The sequence below is a fragment of the Melozone crissalis genome, unplaced genomic scaffold, assembly GCF_028551555.1.
Source record: "Melozone crissalis strain CALT ecotype California unplaced genomic scaffold, PUWL_Pcris_2 ptg000068l_1, whole genome shotgun sequence".
Taxonomy (NCBI): domain Eukaryota; kingdom Metazoa; phylum Chordata; class Aves; order Passeriformes; family Passerellidae; genus Melozone; species Melozone crissalis.
The window spans coordinates 13,002,898-13,022,614 of NW_026535846.1; the positions used below are offsets into that span (position 1 = coordinate 13,002,898).

General features: G+C 38.7%; 1 protein-coding gene across 7 annotated transcripts in view; it reads left to right on the top strand.

Moving 5' to 3' along the window:
* TENM1 (teneurin transmembrane protein 1) overlaps nucleotides 1-19,717 on the top strand; it is a 775,300-nt gene that overhangs the window by 647,104 nt on the left and 108,479 nt on the right. For all 7 annotated transcript variants that reach the window (XM_054289924.1, XM_054289930.1, XM_054289929.1 and 4 more), the window contains 5 exons: nucleotides 881-1,080; nucleotides 2,486-2,696; nucleotides 6,070-6,171; nucleotides 7,206-7,400; nucleotides 9,729-9,929. In XM_054289924.1, coding sequence (XP_054145899.1) covers nucleotides 881-1,080; nucleotides 2,486-2,696; nucleotides 6,070-6,171; nucleotides 7,206-7,400; nucleotides 9,729-9,929 — 909 coding nt within the window. The remainder of the gene's footprint in view (nucleotides 1-880; nucleotides 1,081-2,485; nucleotides 2,697-6,069; nucleotides 6,172-7,205; nucleotides 7,401-9,728; nucleotides 9,930-19,717) is intronic.

Genomic DNA, 19,717 nt, shown 5'->3' on the forward strand with positions numbered 1-19,717 from the left:
AGTTTTACAAACCTTTCAGTGGAATTAGCTCAAATGTTAGCAGGATTGGGTCAGGATTTGCAGCATGTCACAATGCTGATCACAGACAGGCAGTAAAAAACATAAAGATGGCATATAAGCCAGCAAAGCAAGCCAGCTCAAATTTAGTTTGGCAGAGTCTTCCTTATGCTTTCCATTTCACTTTGTTTTTCAGCACTCTAACACACGTGTGAAGGTACACATTGTAGATGTCTGCACATTTATTGTCCAGCATTATGAAATTATGCCAGTTTTATCTTCAGAGTGCCTTTGCCTGTCTTCATGCCCCTATTATGCTTTCATGAAGACCAAGCCAGAACAGATGTTCTTCACTTCTTCAGGACTAGATTAACACTACCATAATAAAACCATTAGGAGTGGTGATTAATAGAAATCCAGGCCTTGGACAGGGGCTCTGAACTACCATGTTTGATGGATTTTCTGTCCTCACTGGGGACCATTTGTGTAGCTTCTGCGATGCCCCTTCAGCAGCAGTCAGAAATCTGTGCCAGAGGGAGAATTTCCCACTGTCCTAGCTCTGTGTACTCACAGTTAAATGTGTTTTGGTTGCATAGTTGATGGGCAAAGACCATGGTTTACACAGCAGCAGTTCGACCTTTTCATAATCAGTAAAGTGTTCATAATCAGCAAAAATCATGACAAAAAATATGCCGTGGGACTTGTTGGAAATATGTTGTTCATGTTTGTTTGTGTTTTCTGACTTGTTGAATAAAAAATGAAATTATCGGTGTTAGGAGTTGATTTTTGTATACTCCAATATATCTAAGGCATGTTTATACCTTGTAACCTTCTCTCTTCTGTAAATACTCAACTGGCTATTTGTTTGTTTCTGGAAAATCAGTGTTTCAGAAGGGCCGGGCCATAGACACGGGAGAAGTGGAGATTGGAGCACAGGTTATGCAGACCATCCCACCTGGCTTATTCTGGCGCTTCCAAATTACCATACATCACCCCGTGTACCTGAAATTCAACATTTCACTGGCAAAGGATTCTCTGCTGGGGATTTATGGCAGAAGAAACATCCCACCTACTCACACTCAGGTAATTGGAAATGATCCTGATTCTATCACACTTACATTTTCAATCAGCAGTGGACAGGAGTGTTCACAACACGCTTTAAAAGCAGAGAGGGAGGGAGGGAGTGGCAGTAACCAGTCTGGTTATCCTTTTCTTTTTACTGAGCTCTGGCAATATCTCAAACCATGCTCTCCCAGAGCACAGTGTCAGAGCAGACAGGTCAGCAGCTGTGACCCCGGGGATGTGACTGACTGGGAGGCTGAACAGGTACACACTGTCCTGCTGCATAAATCCAGTGTCTTCCATGCAAGTGATGAAATTCCAGTTCACTTGAAAATGCTTTAATTTTTATATGATTCCCTTAAAACAAATGGATTGCACAGTCAGTCTAAAGAGTTAATAGAAAAGGAAAAAACTGTCTCTGGTTGCTAAGATCAAAATTATTTTTGAGTGCGTACTCCTGGGGATTTTGCAAGAGAAAATCTAGCTAAGCAGTCACATGCAATATTGCTGGTCACATCCTGCTTTTTTGTTTAGGCCTAATGTATTTGGCATATGAAGCTGTCATTTTTATGGATAGTAAATTTTTAATCTTTCTTTATAGCAGGATCACACTCCACAGAGTGTGATAAACATATGTAGAATCATGGAAAGATTGTCTATAATGGACCACTGGACATCATCTACTCTAACCTCAAAAAATTTTTACTAGAGTTTTGATATTGGAAATATGCACTTTCAGGTGTCACTGACTTTAATTGAAGCTGGATCTTCCGTTCAGCTGACAATGAAGTTTACTGAAAATCAGAATGCCTAAAAACCTAGAGAAATATGTGTATTTCTTGGATAGGGATTCATAGAAATCTCTGGTGCTTTGAGGTTAACAGGCATTGAAGTTGTCAGCATCCACCTGGTATTAAGAACTTTCCTGTAAAAAAATATATGCTTATTTGCATTACTAAAATTAAATATAAAGAAAAAGTATATTGAGGTTTTGATATCTGATAGTGATATCAAGGGGATTAAGGATTTAAAAATCTGATAAACAACTACAGGTTTTTAATCTGCTCTTGGCATTTGAGATGAATAGCTGCATAGCACAGGCACTACACTTTGGGAATTTTGGAATTATTCCCATTGAAGAGATGTAATTTTTGGACTTAATCTGCTGTATCTAGTGTAGCAAGTCTGATTTTACCCTGCCATACCAGTTATACCAGTTTTGATGCCACATTTCTGAACTATGATAATGCTTTCTGTATGTAAACTTAAGCCAAATTGACTAGGTTATGTAATTGCTGTCTACACTGGTGAATACTTAGGCAATTCCTCTTAAGATTTCAACTGTTAATTCATGTTTGAAGGAGACATGCAGAGTAGATTCATGAATATTTGCTAGGTGGTTAATTTTTGCTCATTATTATTTCAGTTTGATTTTGTAAAACTGATGGATGGAAAACAGTTAATTAAACAGGAACCAAAAAACTCAGAGGAGTCTCAGCAAGCTCCCAGGAACCTGATCTTGACTTCCCTGCAAGAGACAGGTTTCATCGAGTACATGGATCAAGGAGCTTGGCATATGGCATTCTACAATGATGGAAAGAAAGTAGAGCAAGTGTTTGTACTAACTACAGCCATTGGTAAGAAAAATCACTATATAATTATTATTATGATGATTATTACATTTCAAAGATGTATTTGATGTATTCTAGCTCCTCTTAAGTATTCTCTTAAATATGTTTTATTTCAACTTAGTTTAATTAACCTCAGTGGAGCAACATCGTGTTAAGCCAGTATTAGACAAATAGCAATATTTGTATATTACAGATGGATGTTATCAAATTAAGTGTGAAGTTTTCATGTGTTAAGATTTTTATATGATAGCTTAAATGCTTGAATGATTTCTGGTGTTATTTTTTTCCAAGTAAGAGAGATTATATCTGCCGTCTCTACTTATGTGGGCCATAAATCCTACAAAAATTATCCAGGCTTTAAGTCTTTATTTCCAGTATTTTAGTCAGCTGTAATTTAGAAAATCTTTTGTGGATTTGTTTGTGAGTGTTGTTTGATGGATAGATGCTGGTTTTTTATGCAGTTACTCAAATGCACCATTTTTGTTTGGAATACAGAGGACAAATACAGGAGGCAGTGTCCTGGTTGCATATGAGATTCCTCCTGCCTTTTTAACATGCATAGGTGGGCAAGTGTTTGCAGATGTAGGTGTTGTGAGTGAGCAGTCCTCACACATAGGGCTTTTTTGGAATGTAAATTTAGGTGAAGTGTTGTATTTATGACAGTCTCAGTTTGCTGCAAGACTTTAACCACTATACCCTTTAGTTAACCTGTTCTACCATATGTCGAGCAAGATGTCTTTACTAGTAATGGACGTGCCATCTGCTCTTGAGAGCAAGTGGGTACTATTTTTACTGTGTGGTAAACACCTTGCAGAGCAGGACAATATGATTCAAATACCCATATTCTGAAGGACTTGCATAAAAGAAAAAAAATTAGAAATTGAGATAGAGTTGTAATGACTAGTTCTGGTGTAAAATTTCATATTTGCTCTGTTCAAAAAAGTTGAACTTCTGCAAGAAAATAGGCCATTATTCAATTCCATCTGAGAAAATAAGAGTCAGGCAATTTATGAACCATCTTTGCAGATGCTCTACAAAGACCATAAAACCGGTCCAGTGTCCAAATTCCTGATCCCTTGTTTATTTTTATTGTAAGACAGGGTTTATACAGGAGGGTTTAAATAATATTTCATTTAGTAGCAAAACTCCTACTCCTCCCCTTCCCCACACCCCCCGCCCCAAAAATGAAATTAATTGCCAGACTTTAATTCATGTTCCATCCCCTCTGTGGCCAATAAGCAGAAGAGACTATGAAAGGGGGAAGTGTGTGAGCCACAGTGCAGGCAGGAATCCTTGTGCTTCATCTTCAAAATGCCTGCAAGAAGATATTTTTGGGAAAAAGTCTATTCGTGCTGCTGCAAGGCTCTACTGCTTGTGCATTTGAGCATACTGCCAGCTATTGTGTTTTCATAACCTATGGATCATCTTCTCCTTGTTTTCTGTGCATCATAACTTGATTGTTTCTTCTTTTCCACAAAAAAAAATCTATATCCTTGATATATATATCTAGGATATATATATCAAGGATATCTATATCTATATATCTAGAGGATATATATCTATGTCCTTTATGTGCATCATAACTTGATTGTTTCTTCTTTTCCACCAAAAAAAAAAAAAAATCTATATCCTTAAGGCATTCTTCTTATTCTTACCCAGACTGGTCTAGTCATATTTGACATCTCTGCCAACAAAGGAATCAGCCAGGACCAGAAACCCTTAGAACAGAGCAAGAGCTTGGATGCATCTCTGCCAAATGCTCCTGAGAACCAGCCATGCCCCTCATCAGCATCTGTCAGATTGTATTTCAAGATGCTCCGTGTTAGTTATGTACAAAATTGATTTTTACTGAAATTCTGATCAGACTTTCCTGAGGAGGGTAAATTACATGCAAAATGTGACATGCTTCAAGTACTTCTGTTAACTAAAGAAAGGGCAGCCCAAAGTGGGCATTGCACAGAGGGGAAATAGCTTCTAAAATCATTCATTCTTCAGGTCAGTGTAGGGATCATTTGCCATGTGATTCTAGGAAAACTGAGAGAAGGCAGGCAAGTGCACACATAGAGCAGTAAAAGAGTTGATAATGAACAGTAATATAACTATTATATAACTAATATAACCAAATTAGTAATGACTAACATTTCTGTGAAAAAATCTTCATTCTAAAAATGAGCTGGTTTTTAACTTTGAAACAGACATCTGTGTACAGGTTGTGGATATCTGGTGAACAGATGCATATCAAATGTCTGTTCTTTGGTAAAAACTGATAGCCTGAAAAGAATGAATTCATATAACTATAGGAGCTTTCAAGAGGAGCTAATCCTTATCTAAGTGTCCATAATGATCAAAATATACTTATATCATATATATATATATATATATATATATATATATACATACATATATATATACACACTTAAATTTTTTATTATTATTAATTGTATATCTGATTTTTATTCACTCTCCTCAATTATTTTGTGGGAAAGGTGTCAAGTTTCCTATTTTCCATAGCCAGGGGTACTTCACCAAGAGCCCTTCTCCCATCCAGCACCTGCATGGGCTGCAGAGCCCCTCAGTCCTGAAGCTGGTCTGACAGTGACCTGCTCCCCACAAAGGATCATCTTAGCTTCAATTTACTTTATATTCTTTATGGAAAATCCATAGAAATCAGTGAATCCACTGCATTCCTGTAGGAAATACATGTGTAAATTGGAACCAGCTAATCCATGTACAGATAGGAGCCTGTCCTCAGATGTGTGAGGTTAAGTGGCTTAATATCCAAAGCTGTGAGATAAAACATGGGCAGGTTTAAGATCAGAACTGAAAGTGGAGGTTTTTCCCTTCAAATCTAGTTCTTAGTTCTTTATCACATTGAATTTCATCACTGTACAAAAGATTATTTTTTTGTTTATCTGATTGTATAGAAGTGGAAAATCCTGCCCTTCTCTAAGGGATTCAATTCACATGGTTCAAATGAACACGATAGAAGGCAATTTACTCTATAAACAGGTTTCAAACAAATTACTTCAGCAAGAAAAGAAAGTGTTTAAGGTGGACATTTTTCAGCAAATGCTCAGGTTCCTGCAGTGCTTTTAATGGTGGTAAATTTTACATGAACACTTACTTTAAAAGCTTTTTGTTGTAATATAAATGATGCACCTGTTATCTCAAAGCTGTCAAGAAAAAATCTAATAAATATTTGTAAGCTGCTTGAACAGGAGTTTTGTTTTATGCTCCCTGTGAATGAAAATGGGCTTTTTACTGCTTCTGCACCTATTTGTATGTTGAGATGTGTCCTGCAGAGTGAGGTGAAGATGCCATTCATTTCAAATTTAACCAATTTATGTTTTTCTTTGTGCACAATTGCCTGAATAAACAGAAATCCTGGATGACTGCTCTACTAATTGCAATGGGAATGGAGAATGTATCTCAGGCCACTGCCATTGCTTCCCAGGATTCCTTGGTCCTGATTGTGCAAAAGGTAATCTCATATTAACTGACCCATGGTGCATGACAGGGATCATGATTATGGTGTGTGACTGCTGGGCTTGCAAAGATTCAAAGTGATTAAAGGAGATTAAATTCCTTTTTCCAGCCAGATGGCAGATACAGTACAAGCACACATGTGGAAAGTTTCTTTATGCTGTACTTGCGTTAACACGGATCAACCACTTCTCCCTCCCTGACTTTCAAATTTAATAGGTTCCTCCATCCACCTTTGCATCCTGTCTGTGATTGTAAAATACATTTTTAATAGGTGGTTAGCATAGCATAATGTTTTCTGCTACTTAAAAGTGACAAACAGTTTCACTTTGGAGAAAACATAAGTAAATCAAATGCTTCTGTAGTCTTAACTTGAATAGGGTGCAGATAAGAAACCTAAAGCAGCTTAGAGGCAGTTTTCTAGCATTAAGGCAAAAAAGCATGTTAAGTGAGCTTACTTCTGTTTCAGATATTTCTGTCAGTATTATCCATTATCCACTGCATGTGATGTCCAGAAATTCTCATGATTTCCCAATGTCTCCTCAAATGTAGGATTTATTTTTTTAAGACTCAGTTGGCTCAGAAATTGATACTGGATTGTAAAAGTAAGCTTTCACATTCTTGGTTTACATACAGATCAGCAATGGCTACAATTTCAATGATATTAAGGCTTCTTAGAAGAAAAAGGCAGGATCTTGCTTCAGTTCACAGGAAATAAATATTAATCTTACTGAAAATCAGGCACCCCTGCAAATTTTTTGCAGAGGCCAATCAAGGTGAGAGTTGGTTTTATCTTTTAAGATATCCCATTTCTGGTCAAAATTAAGGTATACAAGAGAGACTGAGGAGACAAAGACATTGTATTACTGCTGTACTGCCTAGTTCAGAGATTTCAGTCTGTGACAACCCTTGAACCAAATGAAGAATTGAGGAGCTGGAGTGGAAAAGCAATTTTACAGAACGATAAATGCAATAAATGTTAATCTATGTAAGTATGTAAATACATTAAAAAGGTCAATCTGCCTTCTTCAGATTCCTGTCCAGTGCTGTGCAGTGGAAATGGAGAATATGAGAAAGGTCACTGTGTGTGTCGAAATGGCTGGAAAGGTGCAGAGTGTGATGTTCCAGAAGAGCAGTGTATTGATCCAACCTGCTTTGGCCATGGTACCTGCATCATGGGCGTCTGCATCTGTGTCCCTGGATACAAAGGAGAGATTTGTGAGGAAGGTTTGTGAAATTTCCTTCTTTATGGTCAGGAGGGTTGAATTTTGTCTTTAATTTCCACCTGGTTTAAGGTAGTTAAATTAGATTGCTCATCAGCTTTGACTTTTTTCCTTTGTGCATAGCCTCAGAAAGCAGAACTCTTCCTCTTGCTTTCCCTGATTTGATGATTTTTCACTAGTCCCCTTAGCCTGGAGCTCCTGACAGCATACTTTGTGTGTCCTGCTATAGAGATTTTCAGTAATTCTTTTGAGTAGCACACACAGGAGGCTTTTTATGTTGCTTGAATTCTCTAGTCAGAAAAATGTCCAGGATGAATTTGATAGATTTGACATACCTGGAATGGTTTTTAAAGGGAGGATCAAGAGAATGCTTCTGACATAGTCAATTGTTGGTAGTTTCAGAAACCAAGAAAACCCAAATGGGAAAAAGCAAGTTATACACAGATTTCCTCAGTGAAGCCATGATGCTGAACAAGCCTGTGGTGGTGAGAGGCTGACTGCTGTTTTCAGTTGCTTTGTTTCTTGCCATAATGAGATCCTGCAAAATGGTTAGGGAAAAAACTGACATAAATGTACTCAGACAGCTATTGAAACTGAGACTGGAAAAACATTAGATTTTTACAGTAAGAAACTTATTTAAATTATAAAATAAGGTGTAATTATGTAGAAATACTGAAATATGGTGGATGAAACAAACCTTTGTAACCAAGTACAGTGGGGTTTTATTGTAGCAGTGCGTCCTTGATATGAGTGTTCAGTTTGTATTGTAAAACATAGCTAGTGCAGTAGTTAGGGAATTCTGTATGGAATTAAGATTATTTTATTGTATGTAAACAAGATTTAGTCTTATAGCAGTGCTGTTAACAGACACAGCAACAGATGTACTATCCAGGGAGCACCAGTACTCCATGTATTCATTGCTCTGGAGGTCCCTTGAATTTGTCCTGCCAGATTATCATTCCTAAAATGGAGTAATTCTGCTAATTTTAAAATATCAGCAAAATAAAGAGCTGTCTCAGGATGAGGGAAAATTGCTGTGTATTTTTGTCCTATGCTTAGTAAGATGTGCATTGTCCAGAAACACTTGATTTCCTCTCTCAGAATTACACTGTGCACAAGCCTGGAAGGCTTAAAAAGGTACAGAATAAATACTGAAATAAAATGTTGAATTGGTGGCAAAGCAGTTCAAAGGATAAAGCTTTACTTCTTTATTTTTAGATTGAAAGGTCCTATAAACTGGAGGCCATTAATTTCTATGTCTGAAGTATTTAGCCTTCCCTTCCTGAAGCAGAAAACATCTTTTCATTCCTGTAACACAGGATGCTGTTTGTTAAGTTTACAGTTTAATTATTAAAACAGTACTTGTGCTGGTACTTGAGAAGTACCTAGCAGAACTTTCACAGTGTCTCTCTAACATCAGTCTGAAGCACGATGTAACATCAGTGGGCTTCTGGCTGATTCTTTCCCATACTCAGACCCCACAGATCCTTCAGCTCCACAGTCTTCCTGCAGCCTCCAGGGAAGGCTGGCTGCTTCCTGCTTAAACCCTGTCTTGTTAAAGCAGTGCTGGGGCTTTGTGAAAGAATATGCTGCTCATACAGCACTAACCAGCTGATTTAAATTCCTCTACAGAGCTCCTGAATTTTTTACTAGGAATAGTTTAATCCAAATTGAGAACAAATTTAGTTCTTTGTTTGCAAATTGTTCATCAGTACATTATGACTTTTATGAAGCTGTTCATTACCTGCAATTGCCCAGCATATATTTTTTATGTGTATGGGAGTTTTTTTTTACAGCAAGCATTGAGTCAGAGATTCACTACTCAATCTTAGTGGATAACCTTTTTTTGTAGCAGATTTTCAGCTATAGAGATAACTTTTCACAGGAAGGTGAAAGAATAAATCTTTCTTTTCCCAGATGTAAATAAAACACAGTGCACTAATACCCAAATGGAAATACAAAGCACAATTACAGAATTAACTATTAATTGCTCCAGCTGTTTCCCAGCCCTACTACTGAAGCACAGACCTCACCAACTTAGACCACTAAATCTGTCCTGGGAATCTGTGTTTTAAAAATAAGACAAAATCCACAACAAGAGATTTGTATGGCCTCTAACAGTCTATGTGCTTTCTTTTTCCCTTGTTTTTGACTTATACTTTTGCACAGATGTTAACAGACTCTTTTTCCCTTGTATTTGCTAACATTGTTTCAGTTGAGCATTTGTACCAAAAAATCATCAAATTAATCTAAATCCCTGTTGTATTTCAGTAGTAAATAACTGTAAAGGTGTGGGTTTCATGCTCTAAGTTGTATATTCCCTCCTTTCCAGAGGACTGCCTGGACCCCATGTGCTCCGGGCACGGCGTGTGCGTGCAGGGGGAATGTCACTGCTCCACGGGCTGGGGCGGGGTCAACTGTGAGACTGCGCTGCCCGTGTGCCAGGAGCAGTGCTCAGGCCATGGCACCTTCCTGCTGGACACAGGGCTCTGCAGCTGTGAGCCACAGTGGACAGGACCTGACTGCTCCACAGGTATGATCAGACTTGGCTGTATCAGCATTGCCTGTGCTTTCTGCTGGAGGCGTGAAAGAAAGTAGCTGCTGTTGCTGTGCTAATAGGAATTTTAAAAACAAGATAGGGATGAACCATGAGTACTGTGGCATGGCGCTCCATGGGCTTGTCAGTAACTGGCTTTCAGTTGCCAAGGACAAGAAATGTATTTACTCTGTGACAAAAATGTTTCTGTCTGGTGGCGTGATACTGAGAGCAGTAGTCCTGCAAGAGGGCTGATGCCTCCTGGCATTGACTGGGGGCAAATGTGACTCTCACCTGAGCTGCTGAGCACCTGTCAGGCTCATGCAATCAGGGAATCCACAGTTCCAAGAGAGATTGGGAAGATGTTTAAAAACATATATATATATTCCAAATGCAATGACTGATGAGTAAGAAAGCTCTGTCAAGAAAAAAAAAAATTAAACAAAAAAGACCATAATTCTCTCACACTGGGAAATAAAAACTCTCTTCCTCCTCAGAGAACCATCAAGGTTTTATGCCCCTAAACTGGATTAAGAGTTGAAATAGATTTCCTATATGCTTTATACATTTACATTTCATTCTCCTGAAATAAATGCATTCTGCACATTTTGCTCTGTAGTGAAGCACGTCATTACCAGTGTCTGTACTACTATTTTTTGCCCTATAGAGCCCACAGAGCCAGAATCTCAGATGATAAGTAGCACATCCTAGTAGAGAATAGATGCAAGTGACAGATCTGCTGAATACTGTGGAATACAGCCAGTGGTCCGAGTAACCAATTTTTCTTAGAAATCATTATTCATAAGAGCAGTTGGAACAGTATAAATTTCTGCACAGCTCTTCAAAGTGTGTGATTATGGTCTTTAAGTAGGGACTTATAAAATGCTCCTCTACATGATGAATTTTTAAGCAACAAAATATTGACCTGCTAATAATTTTCAGTGTTTGTTACAAGGACCTTGCATTCAGTCTACACTCCAAAATTAATGCATGCAATTTTAGTCTGACACTGTCAGATATGGCACCTGCTTTGATAAGAATTGACTTTTTATTGGTTTTCAGCAAAAGCCTAGTTGTTTGCATTTTTATCCTGTATTTTATTATATATTAAAAATACTTCCTGAGGTTTAGTATTATAGTAATATTTCCACTGATGAAGCAAACAATTAAGAGAGGTGTTAGCTATATACTAATTTTTTACTCAAAAATATTGCAAACTAATTCTGTTTTAATACAATGTTATTGTAGCTCAAAAAGCCGTGTTAGTCTCAGATAGGTCTGTTGTGTCAGCTGCATGGGGCAGTTAGATATTAATTCAAGAATCAAAAGGTTAATAAATAAACTCCAGTGCTTTGAACATTTTTGGAAGGGAACCTCTTTACCACCGTCAGTACAGAAAATACCTCTCTTCACCCCTAGTGTATCCGGAGTTATCAAAGGATGCTTTTCCAACTACCAACAGGCAGCATAGCCAGATGCTTCAGACTTCTCCTTTCAAATATGTTTCTTCCTAGGTGTTAGACAAGATTCAGGATGCTCTTGGCAATATGCTGAGTGTTAGACTGAAGTATAAGATATTCATTTGTGCCTGAGATGCTCTTCCTAGGATCAGTGATTGCTGTACATGTTGAAAATAAAGCTTGATTTTAGTGAGTAAGGAAAGCACCAAATGAATTTAGTAAGGAAGCATAAGAGGAGTAACAAGGTCACAGTAAAGGAGTTGTCATATGTGAATGGAGAAAGTTATGAGGTTCTGTGCAATGAAGAGGATGAAATGGTAAAGGCACAGACTGCCTGTCTGGAGTCAGACAGCAGCAGAGCTTTGCAGCTGAGAAGCCAGCAGTCTCTCAGCCTGCCTCAAACCCTTGCACTTTGCCATCTCTGTACCACATCCTTCACAGTGCTATGAAAATTTGTCTTTCTGTAGCACCTTGAAGAATATAGGGTCTTGCCTTGAGGATTTCTGTGTTCCCCAGCAAATTCCAAGTACTTTCAAAACACAGGGATGTATTATATTTAGTCTTACGGGATTTTAAAAATAGAAGTTAGTATATCTTGGCAGACTTAAAAAGGGAGAAATAGCAAAGGTTCTAGAATGTTTTTGAATGTATTGGTCCCGATACAGTGTGGCCCAACCTGGAGAGGGATGAGCCAACTCTATGATACCTTCCCCTACCTACCCATCTCTAGCTCTTCAAACAATATAAACTTTAAAAGTGGTGGGCTGAGGAAAGAATCAGTATAGGCAGAAGAACAGAGATGAAGGTAACTGTGATCTGTGCATATCCTTAAGAATTGCCAATGTTTGGAGGCCCAGCCTGAGCTCTGGAATCATTCATGGATTTTTTTAAGGATGGAAAATACCATGTTGTTCATGTTGTTTGATTTTCTGTGTTACCAAAAAATAACAATCATCCTTCAGTTTTTGCTTGACACTCATAGTTTCTGTTTAGTTTTTTGAAAGTGAAGCTTCACACAGAGCCAGAAAATGAAGGGTAGTCTACCATTTCCTAGATAAATTGTTTCAATTGTGTCTGTCCCTCTCTGCTAAGAAGTGCACCTTCCACTCCTAGTATGAATAGGTGCAAAGTCTTGCAATCATGTTTCTTTCTGTGAGGTGAAAGACTGAAATTATTTGAAGTCCTTTCCAGTGTCCAGCCTGATCTCTGCTCTGGCCTGTGAACTGGCACAACCCAATATCACTGCACTACCTCCAGATACTTCTATTTTAAAGTTATTGCCACACAATTGCCATCCCTTGGGGGCCAGACAATCCTCTTGCAGAACTCCAAAGCAGCTGTTAGGATATGTTTTCATTGTGTTTAAATTGGTTCTCAATAAAAGCAGTTCAATATGACTTGAAAGTTGTTCCGCCACTTAGTATTGCCAATCCTGTACTACTTGTAGGACACAAGTTAGGCTGCATTTTTGTTCAGCTTTGTTAAGATCCATCCTTTCAATATCCTTGGCTGGATATCTGTTTCAGATATATTTGGCCTCTTTCCACCCTACAATATTGAACTTCCATAAAAATTCATTTTCATTTGTTAGCTCAGATTTCAATTTGCCTCTCCCAGAGATGACATGGTTTTCATTTAAGCTTTGCCTTGCTGCTTATGAGCATCTTTGTAAAGGCTCTTCCTATCACCTAACTACAACCATACAGATAATACACCTCTGAGTCTTCTGCCTTCTTTAGGCAGCATCAACTGAACTTCACCCTGGAAAGATTCTGGCAGATTTTTAGCTACACCAATCAAAACAACATTGTGTCTTTTTGACAGCCATATGTGATCAGGAGAAGAAATTTTAAAAGTACCTTCTGTCTGTCTTTGGTTTATTATATGGACAAGATCAAAGTGTTCTAACTGTTCTATATGGATATAGATTGGTTATATATACTGACATGTATTTACCATGAGGGAGATGGATTAGTCTGTTGTGCCAGTTTCCCAACTGGCCTTAATACTGAAGGTCAAAAACAAGCTGTGGCTTTCACTGCTTCAAAATTATATCAGTGTCAGAAATTTGTAGAGAAGCCACACAGAGTTATTCCAGCAGAGTGCTTTCAAGTGCTGTGCCTGGGACAGAGCTGTTATAATTCCAGTTGTAAGGATCCCAAGCCTGCAGTAATATGGTTGATTCTTCCATTCCTACCAGCCTCGCCGGATGTTGCTTGCTGCCTTTACCTGTGGTGTGGTCCATGCTGAAATACACAGAGATCCAGCATCTTCTTCTACAGGAACTTCATTTCTTTAGTTGTTTTACTTGCTGTACCTTGAACAGTCATCTGTCCTGCGTTCTGCAGTATTCTTTGGACTGTGCAAGGATTAAGGGGAGTTAGTCCATTTTGCCTGAAGAGAGGCACAGGCATCAGGGTCAGGCTAAGCTGATCTCAGGCAGAGATCCACAGACATCCCTGAGAAGAGCTCTTTCACCATTTTGATTCTCAAAGTGTTTCCAAGGCAAAAAGAAACAGCACCAGTACTGCTACAGCTCTACATTGTCCAAGATGTTCCCAACAGTAACATCAACAATAGAGCAAACAGGTCATCTTCAAACATTGAAATGGCTTTAGCTCATGCTAAAGAAAAGAAGATGTGATTTCATCTCTCTAATGATTAGCCTGTGAAAAAACAAATGCTTCTCTGATGTAAAGCACTGAAAATTAAAAACCCATTGTAATGGCCACAACACAGATGAACACATTCACTTTTGGAATTAATTCATTGCTATCTTGTTTATCACTTTGCCCATTTAATTTTAGGGTTTTTCCCTAGTTTGGTCATCCTTTGGCAAGTCACACCAAAGTGCTTGAAGACGTTCAGCCATTACAATTTAGCCATCTAACAGCAGACGTGCACAAGAGAAATGCGCAAGAGACTGAGTTCTATTTCTCATTTAGTCTTCCCCTGCCTCTATGAGATGTGGAGAACAGAAATTTCATACTTTGTTCCAAGTCAGACTGATTATATAATATGTTTTGTGAAAGTCACCTGTACTGAAAAAGGTCGTCCTTGGAGTATTTCAGAGTCTCAGCATCTTTACACCATGCTGAACCCTGTTATGATAGTGTGTGAAAATCCATTATCAGTGAGACCTTCAGCATACATCTCAGCTGACCTGGGCAGTAGGGGTGTGATCTACTGATAAATGACACAGTCAGTAGAATGGAAGACTCATATTGCACTATTTTAATATCACCAGGACTTCAGTATACATCTTTGTACTTACTGTCTGTGGATCTTTGTTGCTTTATTTATAGGCTGTCACCCAAAATGCCTTGATGTTAATGAGTCATCTCCCCTTGAGGTGTCTAGGCAGTGCTTTTCAGAAAGAGAAAATCAAACTCGTAGTGCTGACTGCTCCTGTCAGGTAGAAGGCAAGCTCTGGCTAATTGAAGGTGCAGCATCAACTGAACAAAAAAACCTCTTCTGTTCTCAGATTGACACCTTTAACATGGAGCCTTGAGATTAAGGGAGAGAAATCAAGAGAAAATGGATGACAGAGTTGTTCAGGGGGGCAGAGCCTTGCATAAATTAGTGTAACTGCAGTGATACCAGCAGTGCAGTCCCAGTGTGTTTTAGGTGAGAATCCAGCCCTGAGTCACTAATTAATTGCAGCACTGTGCCTAAAATATTATAGACTGAGAAATCTGTGACAGAGCTGATGCCTCTGACATCCTGTCCTGCATTCATTTCTTTAGACTCTATTCAGACAAAGTAGGCCAGTTTCTGTCCCCTTACTCCAGGACATTTGTCATAATTCTGCTGAATCCATTTATATCACTGAAGCAACCTAATTATGATTGGGAAAAGAATACTGGCAGTTCTTAGTCACAAAAACATTCATCCTAAAATGATTATATGGAGATGGTATATATTTAGCATATCTATTTTTGGTTAAGCTCTCCTAGCAAGATTGGTGGTAATTTTACGAAGGGTAAAAATGAATCAGCAGCCTCTTCCTTCGATATCTTGTGAAGCAAAAAACATCTTTAAAACTGAAGTGCTTTGAAAAATGCAAAATGCTGTAATTGTTGTAAATTGATATGTGCAGAGTGGAGTAATTTAAAAATCATTAGAAGTCTGCATTTTTTACAGGAAAGTACTTCAAAAAGAAATTAAGGCATAATACAGTATATTAATGTAGTTCAAGACATCTCAAATAGGTTTCAAAATTAAACATCAAAAACTGCAGCTTGAAAAAATAATTAGGTGAACCCATTTCATCGTAATCAGAAACTCTTCAGGTTTAGGGAATTGCAATATGTGGGTGTCAGTCGTTCTCATTTACCAAGGACAAGGCTGTTCACTACAAAGAGCTTGCAGTAGTGAAAATAGCCTTGAAATTTCCTCAGTACATGATGTAATGTCATGCATTTTCTGTAGACTGCTCAGTTGCACATTGGTGCTGCCCCTCTGCTCCCTATTTTAGACAAATCTCAAGAACTTTTTAATTATACTGGAAATGTCCTTCTCTGTTTTGTTCTTAAGAAATTATGGACTTGCTTAATTTCATCTAACTGTTCTCTTTCTGTAATTTGTGAGGAGCTTTGCCTGTTACTGCTCTGCTAATTAAAAGGATGATTGAAGTTCCCCTGCTGTACATTGTCTGACATTGTAGAAAGGCTCTTCCCTACTACTGTATATTTCATTGAAGAGAAAAAAACAATGTGTGACTGGTTTGATTTGTATCTCCTGTAGAGTTGCAAGAGTTTGCAAAAACGTATCTGATGAGCAAGGTTTCTGTTAAAAAATACTAGTTAAAGATTGGAACACTTAATATGTGTTGCTGCAGAATTTAAAACATGAGAAATTTAAGGTAGTGAAGAAGCACTCTAATAAAAATTAATTATCCTTTATGTTTAAATCAGTCCACAGGGAACCAAAAATACCTGATGTAGTAATTTATTGATTTAAGAAATAGGATGAGTCAAGGGTATGAGATATACAATGAGGAAACTTGGGGTGTTTTTCAACTGTTTGTTGCTTATTTTGCAGATATGCCAAAAATAATGGCCCTTTCCTTTCCTTTTTCTTCCTGAAAATTAAGTTTCTTAATCTATTGCTGTCTGCACCTCATTCAGCAATTAATGGAAATATTCCTCATTCCAATGTAAATGCAATTTAGTTAAGTCAGCTTTTGTAAATCCTAGTCTAATTCACAGCAAGCTATTACTTTTTCCAGAGGGTGGAATCCACAGACCCAGTTTTGGATGCTTCTATCTCAGCAACTCTTGGCTTACCCAGGAGGGAGATAGCCAAATTGCTCTGGTGATGGCAAAATGGTTCTGTTTATTCTCTACTCTGGGTAGCTGACAGAGCCTTTCCTCTCTGTCTGCATGGCATTGTGCCTCTACAGGGAGTCCATCCTGTCAGGAATGTCGCCTCACTGTGCTTTGTGCTAGGCCAGCCCCTGGGGAGGGCTGCTCTTTAGGATCCTTGGGCAGCCCTGGTGCAAGGTCCTGCAGATTGCAAAACTAGAGCTCTTAACACAAAGCTGCTGTCATTATCTAGTAGCAAAACCTGGTGAGTAAGTGGGGTTTCAGTAGCAACTCAAGTGCTGAAGTGGTTCAAGGACCTTTGAATTAAGTAGGGTAAGCAAGGGGTTTAAGGGTGTATATTTATAGTTAAATGCCTGCATCCCTCTTTTACATCTCAGCCTTATCACCTGCACAGAACTCAATGTGCTGAACAGGGGTTAAGAACCATGCTGAAACAACTGACAGGGTAGAGGATGGAAAGGTCTTTCATGAATAGTCTGTATTAAAGAAAATGTCAAGATGGATATTCTGACTTTGGAAAGCTTGTACTCCACAATAACCCTTTGTAAAAGAGGACTCTGAAGCAGAGGAGCTGTGGGAGAGTTCTGCTGGTGGATGCTGCAGTAGAGGGAGAAAAGTAGCCCAGATGAACAACAGAACAGGAATGACATAGGAAATCTTCCACTTTTAAATTGCTAAGCTGAATCCAAAGATGCAACTCTCACAAATTATCCATACCACCATGGTTTAAAGGAGGGCTCTTGTGTTAGAGTGACCTTCTGTTTCCTCCCAGCTGAAAAAGCACAAATGGGAATTGTAAGAGCAAGGATACAAAAGAGCAATAGAACTAGAGGTTTTGTCCTTCAGTGAATTTTGGAGCAACTATTGTGCAAAATGTGCTGCATCAGTCCCTAAAAGGCAGATATTTATAATATTTTTTTGTTGTCATGGTAAGTGTTGTACAAAAATAGCTGTCATTTCAACATATTTATGCAGCAGAGTCTGTGAATCTGAACTTCCTCTGAAAATAGGCAAATGCTATTGGTAGAAGTCAAACCCATGAGAACTTCCCTACAAAATGCATTTCTAAGGGTTTTGGTTGTGTGCATTGTTGCAAGGGTAATATCTGTAGACATGTAAGGATTTCCCAGTCGCTGCCCTCTTTAAGGACATTTGCTTAAATATGTTTAAATAAAATTCAATTTCTAATAATTATCCAACAATATTTAAATGGCAATGGGGCAAGAACTCCTTGTGTATTGTAGCTAGAGTGTACATTCAGGTATGTCATTCTTCAGTCCAGGAAGCCTTGGCTATTTTATAAAGAGATTGTTAAAATAGTGTCTATCACCTTGGAATCCAAAATCATTTTCTGATGGAGTGCAGAATGCTGATTGTTCACATGACACGTGATTGTTAACTCCTGCTCTGGTCCCCCATATGGTGAATTCAGAAATGCCCTGAAGAAGGGTGGCCAGCCTGGTGGTGCCTCTGCCAGCTCTGAGGAGCTAGTACCAGGCTCCACAGAGAAAATGCAAGTCATGAGCTGCACCTTTGGTTTGGCAGCAGTCGGGCAGGGAGCAGCTGCCAGATGCATGCTGCTATTTCTGTTTGTGCTGCTGACACAGAGGAAGTTATGGTTTATTTACTGGGAGCTGCTTTGTGTCTGCACTCACCTGCCCAGGCTCAGCTGTGAGCACAGGGACATTTGCTCCCTGCCTGTGGATGGACACAGTGTTCATGGGCAGATGCTGATGCTGTGGAACTTGTGCTAATTGAGGCTGCACTCCTTGGTTTTGTGCAAGAGCTTGTCCTGCCTCACTGCTGAGTTTGTCCAAGGAATTGTTTATTTGTGCTAAAATGGGAGGCAGCAAGGCCAGCTTCTTCGTCTGCTTTTGCCTGTGAACCTAAGATGTTACTTAGAAGCTGGTAATGACTTTTGATTTCTCACAATAGTTTTTCTTGTGATACAGATTGATTGTTGGGAACACACAGAGCCTTATTTTAGTTGATTCACTCTTTCATTGAATCATAGAATGACTTGGGTTTAAAGGCACCCTCCAACTTCCCTGCTGTGAACAGGGACATCTTCCACTAGATCAGGTTGCTCAGAGCCTCATCCAACCTGGCACTGAACACTTCCAGGGATGAGGCACCCACACTTCTCTGGACAGCCTGTGTCTGTGACTCACCACCCCCAGAGTTAAGAATTTGTTCCTACCTAATCTAAACCTCCTCTCTTTCAGTTTAAAGCCATTTCCCTGTGTCCTATCACTACGTGCCTTTGTCCACTGGTCCTCTCCCTCCTCCTTGCTCCTTTCAGGTATTGGGAGGCCACAGTTAGGTCACCCTGAAGCTTCTCTTTTCCAGGCTTAACATTATTTCCATCTGTCCATGTAGACTAGCTCTTCAGTGAAAAAAATAAGATAAAAATCACATCCTTTTAAAAGCAGTCAGTCCCAGTGCATAGATGTGTGTTCTGCAGATCATTATCCCCTTTCCTTCTGAGTGCCAGCTCTGTGTCTGATTTGGGCAACAATGGTATCTCTGTCACTTTTGGGCTGCAATTGCTTTTACAGAGCTGAATCTGAATAGCTGTTTCTCTCATACATTGAGAAGTATAGCCAATTTCAGCATATTTAGCTCTTTCAAATAGGATAAGTAAAATATATCTTCATTACTAAAGTCAGCAAGTACATCCAACATGCAGAGCACAGACCAGCACAATTTTTGTGAGTGGACCCATATCCAAACATCATCCTGTAAGCCAGTGAATTAAAGATGGTGCCTACTTGTTGCAAATAATGCTTAAATAAATCATTACTTCTTTACTGGATATCAGTAATCAAACTTAGTAATTGAATAATTGTGGAAAGCTTTATATTCTGAGCAGAGCCTGAATCAGTGCTAACAATCATTGTTCTGTGTACCACAGAATATTTAGTGCTTATATAGACATATCCTGATGTCCTCAGACAATCTGGTGAACTTCTGGTGAAAATAGGTGTCTCAAAACCTT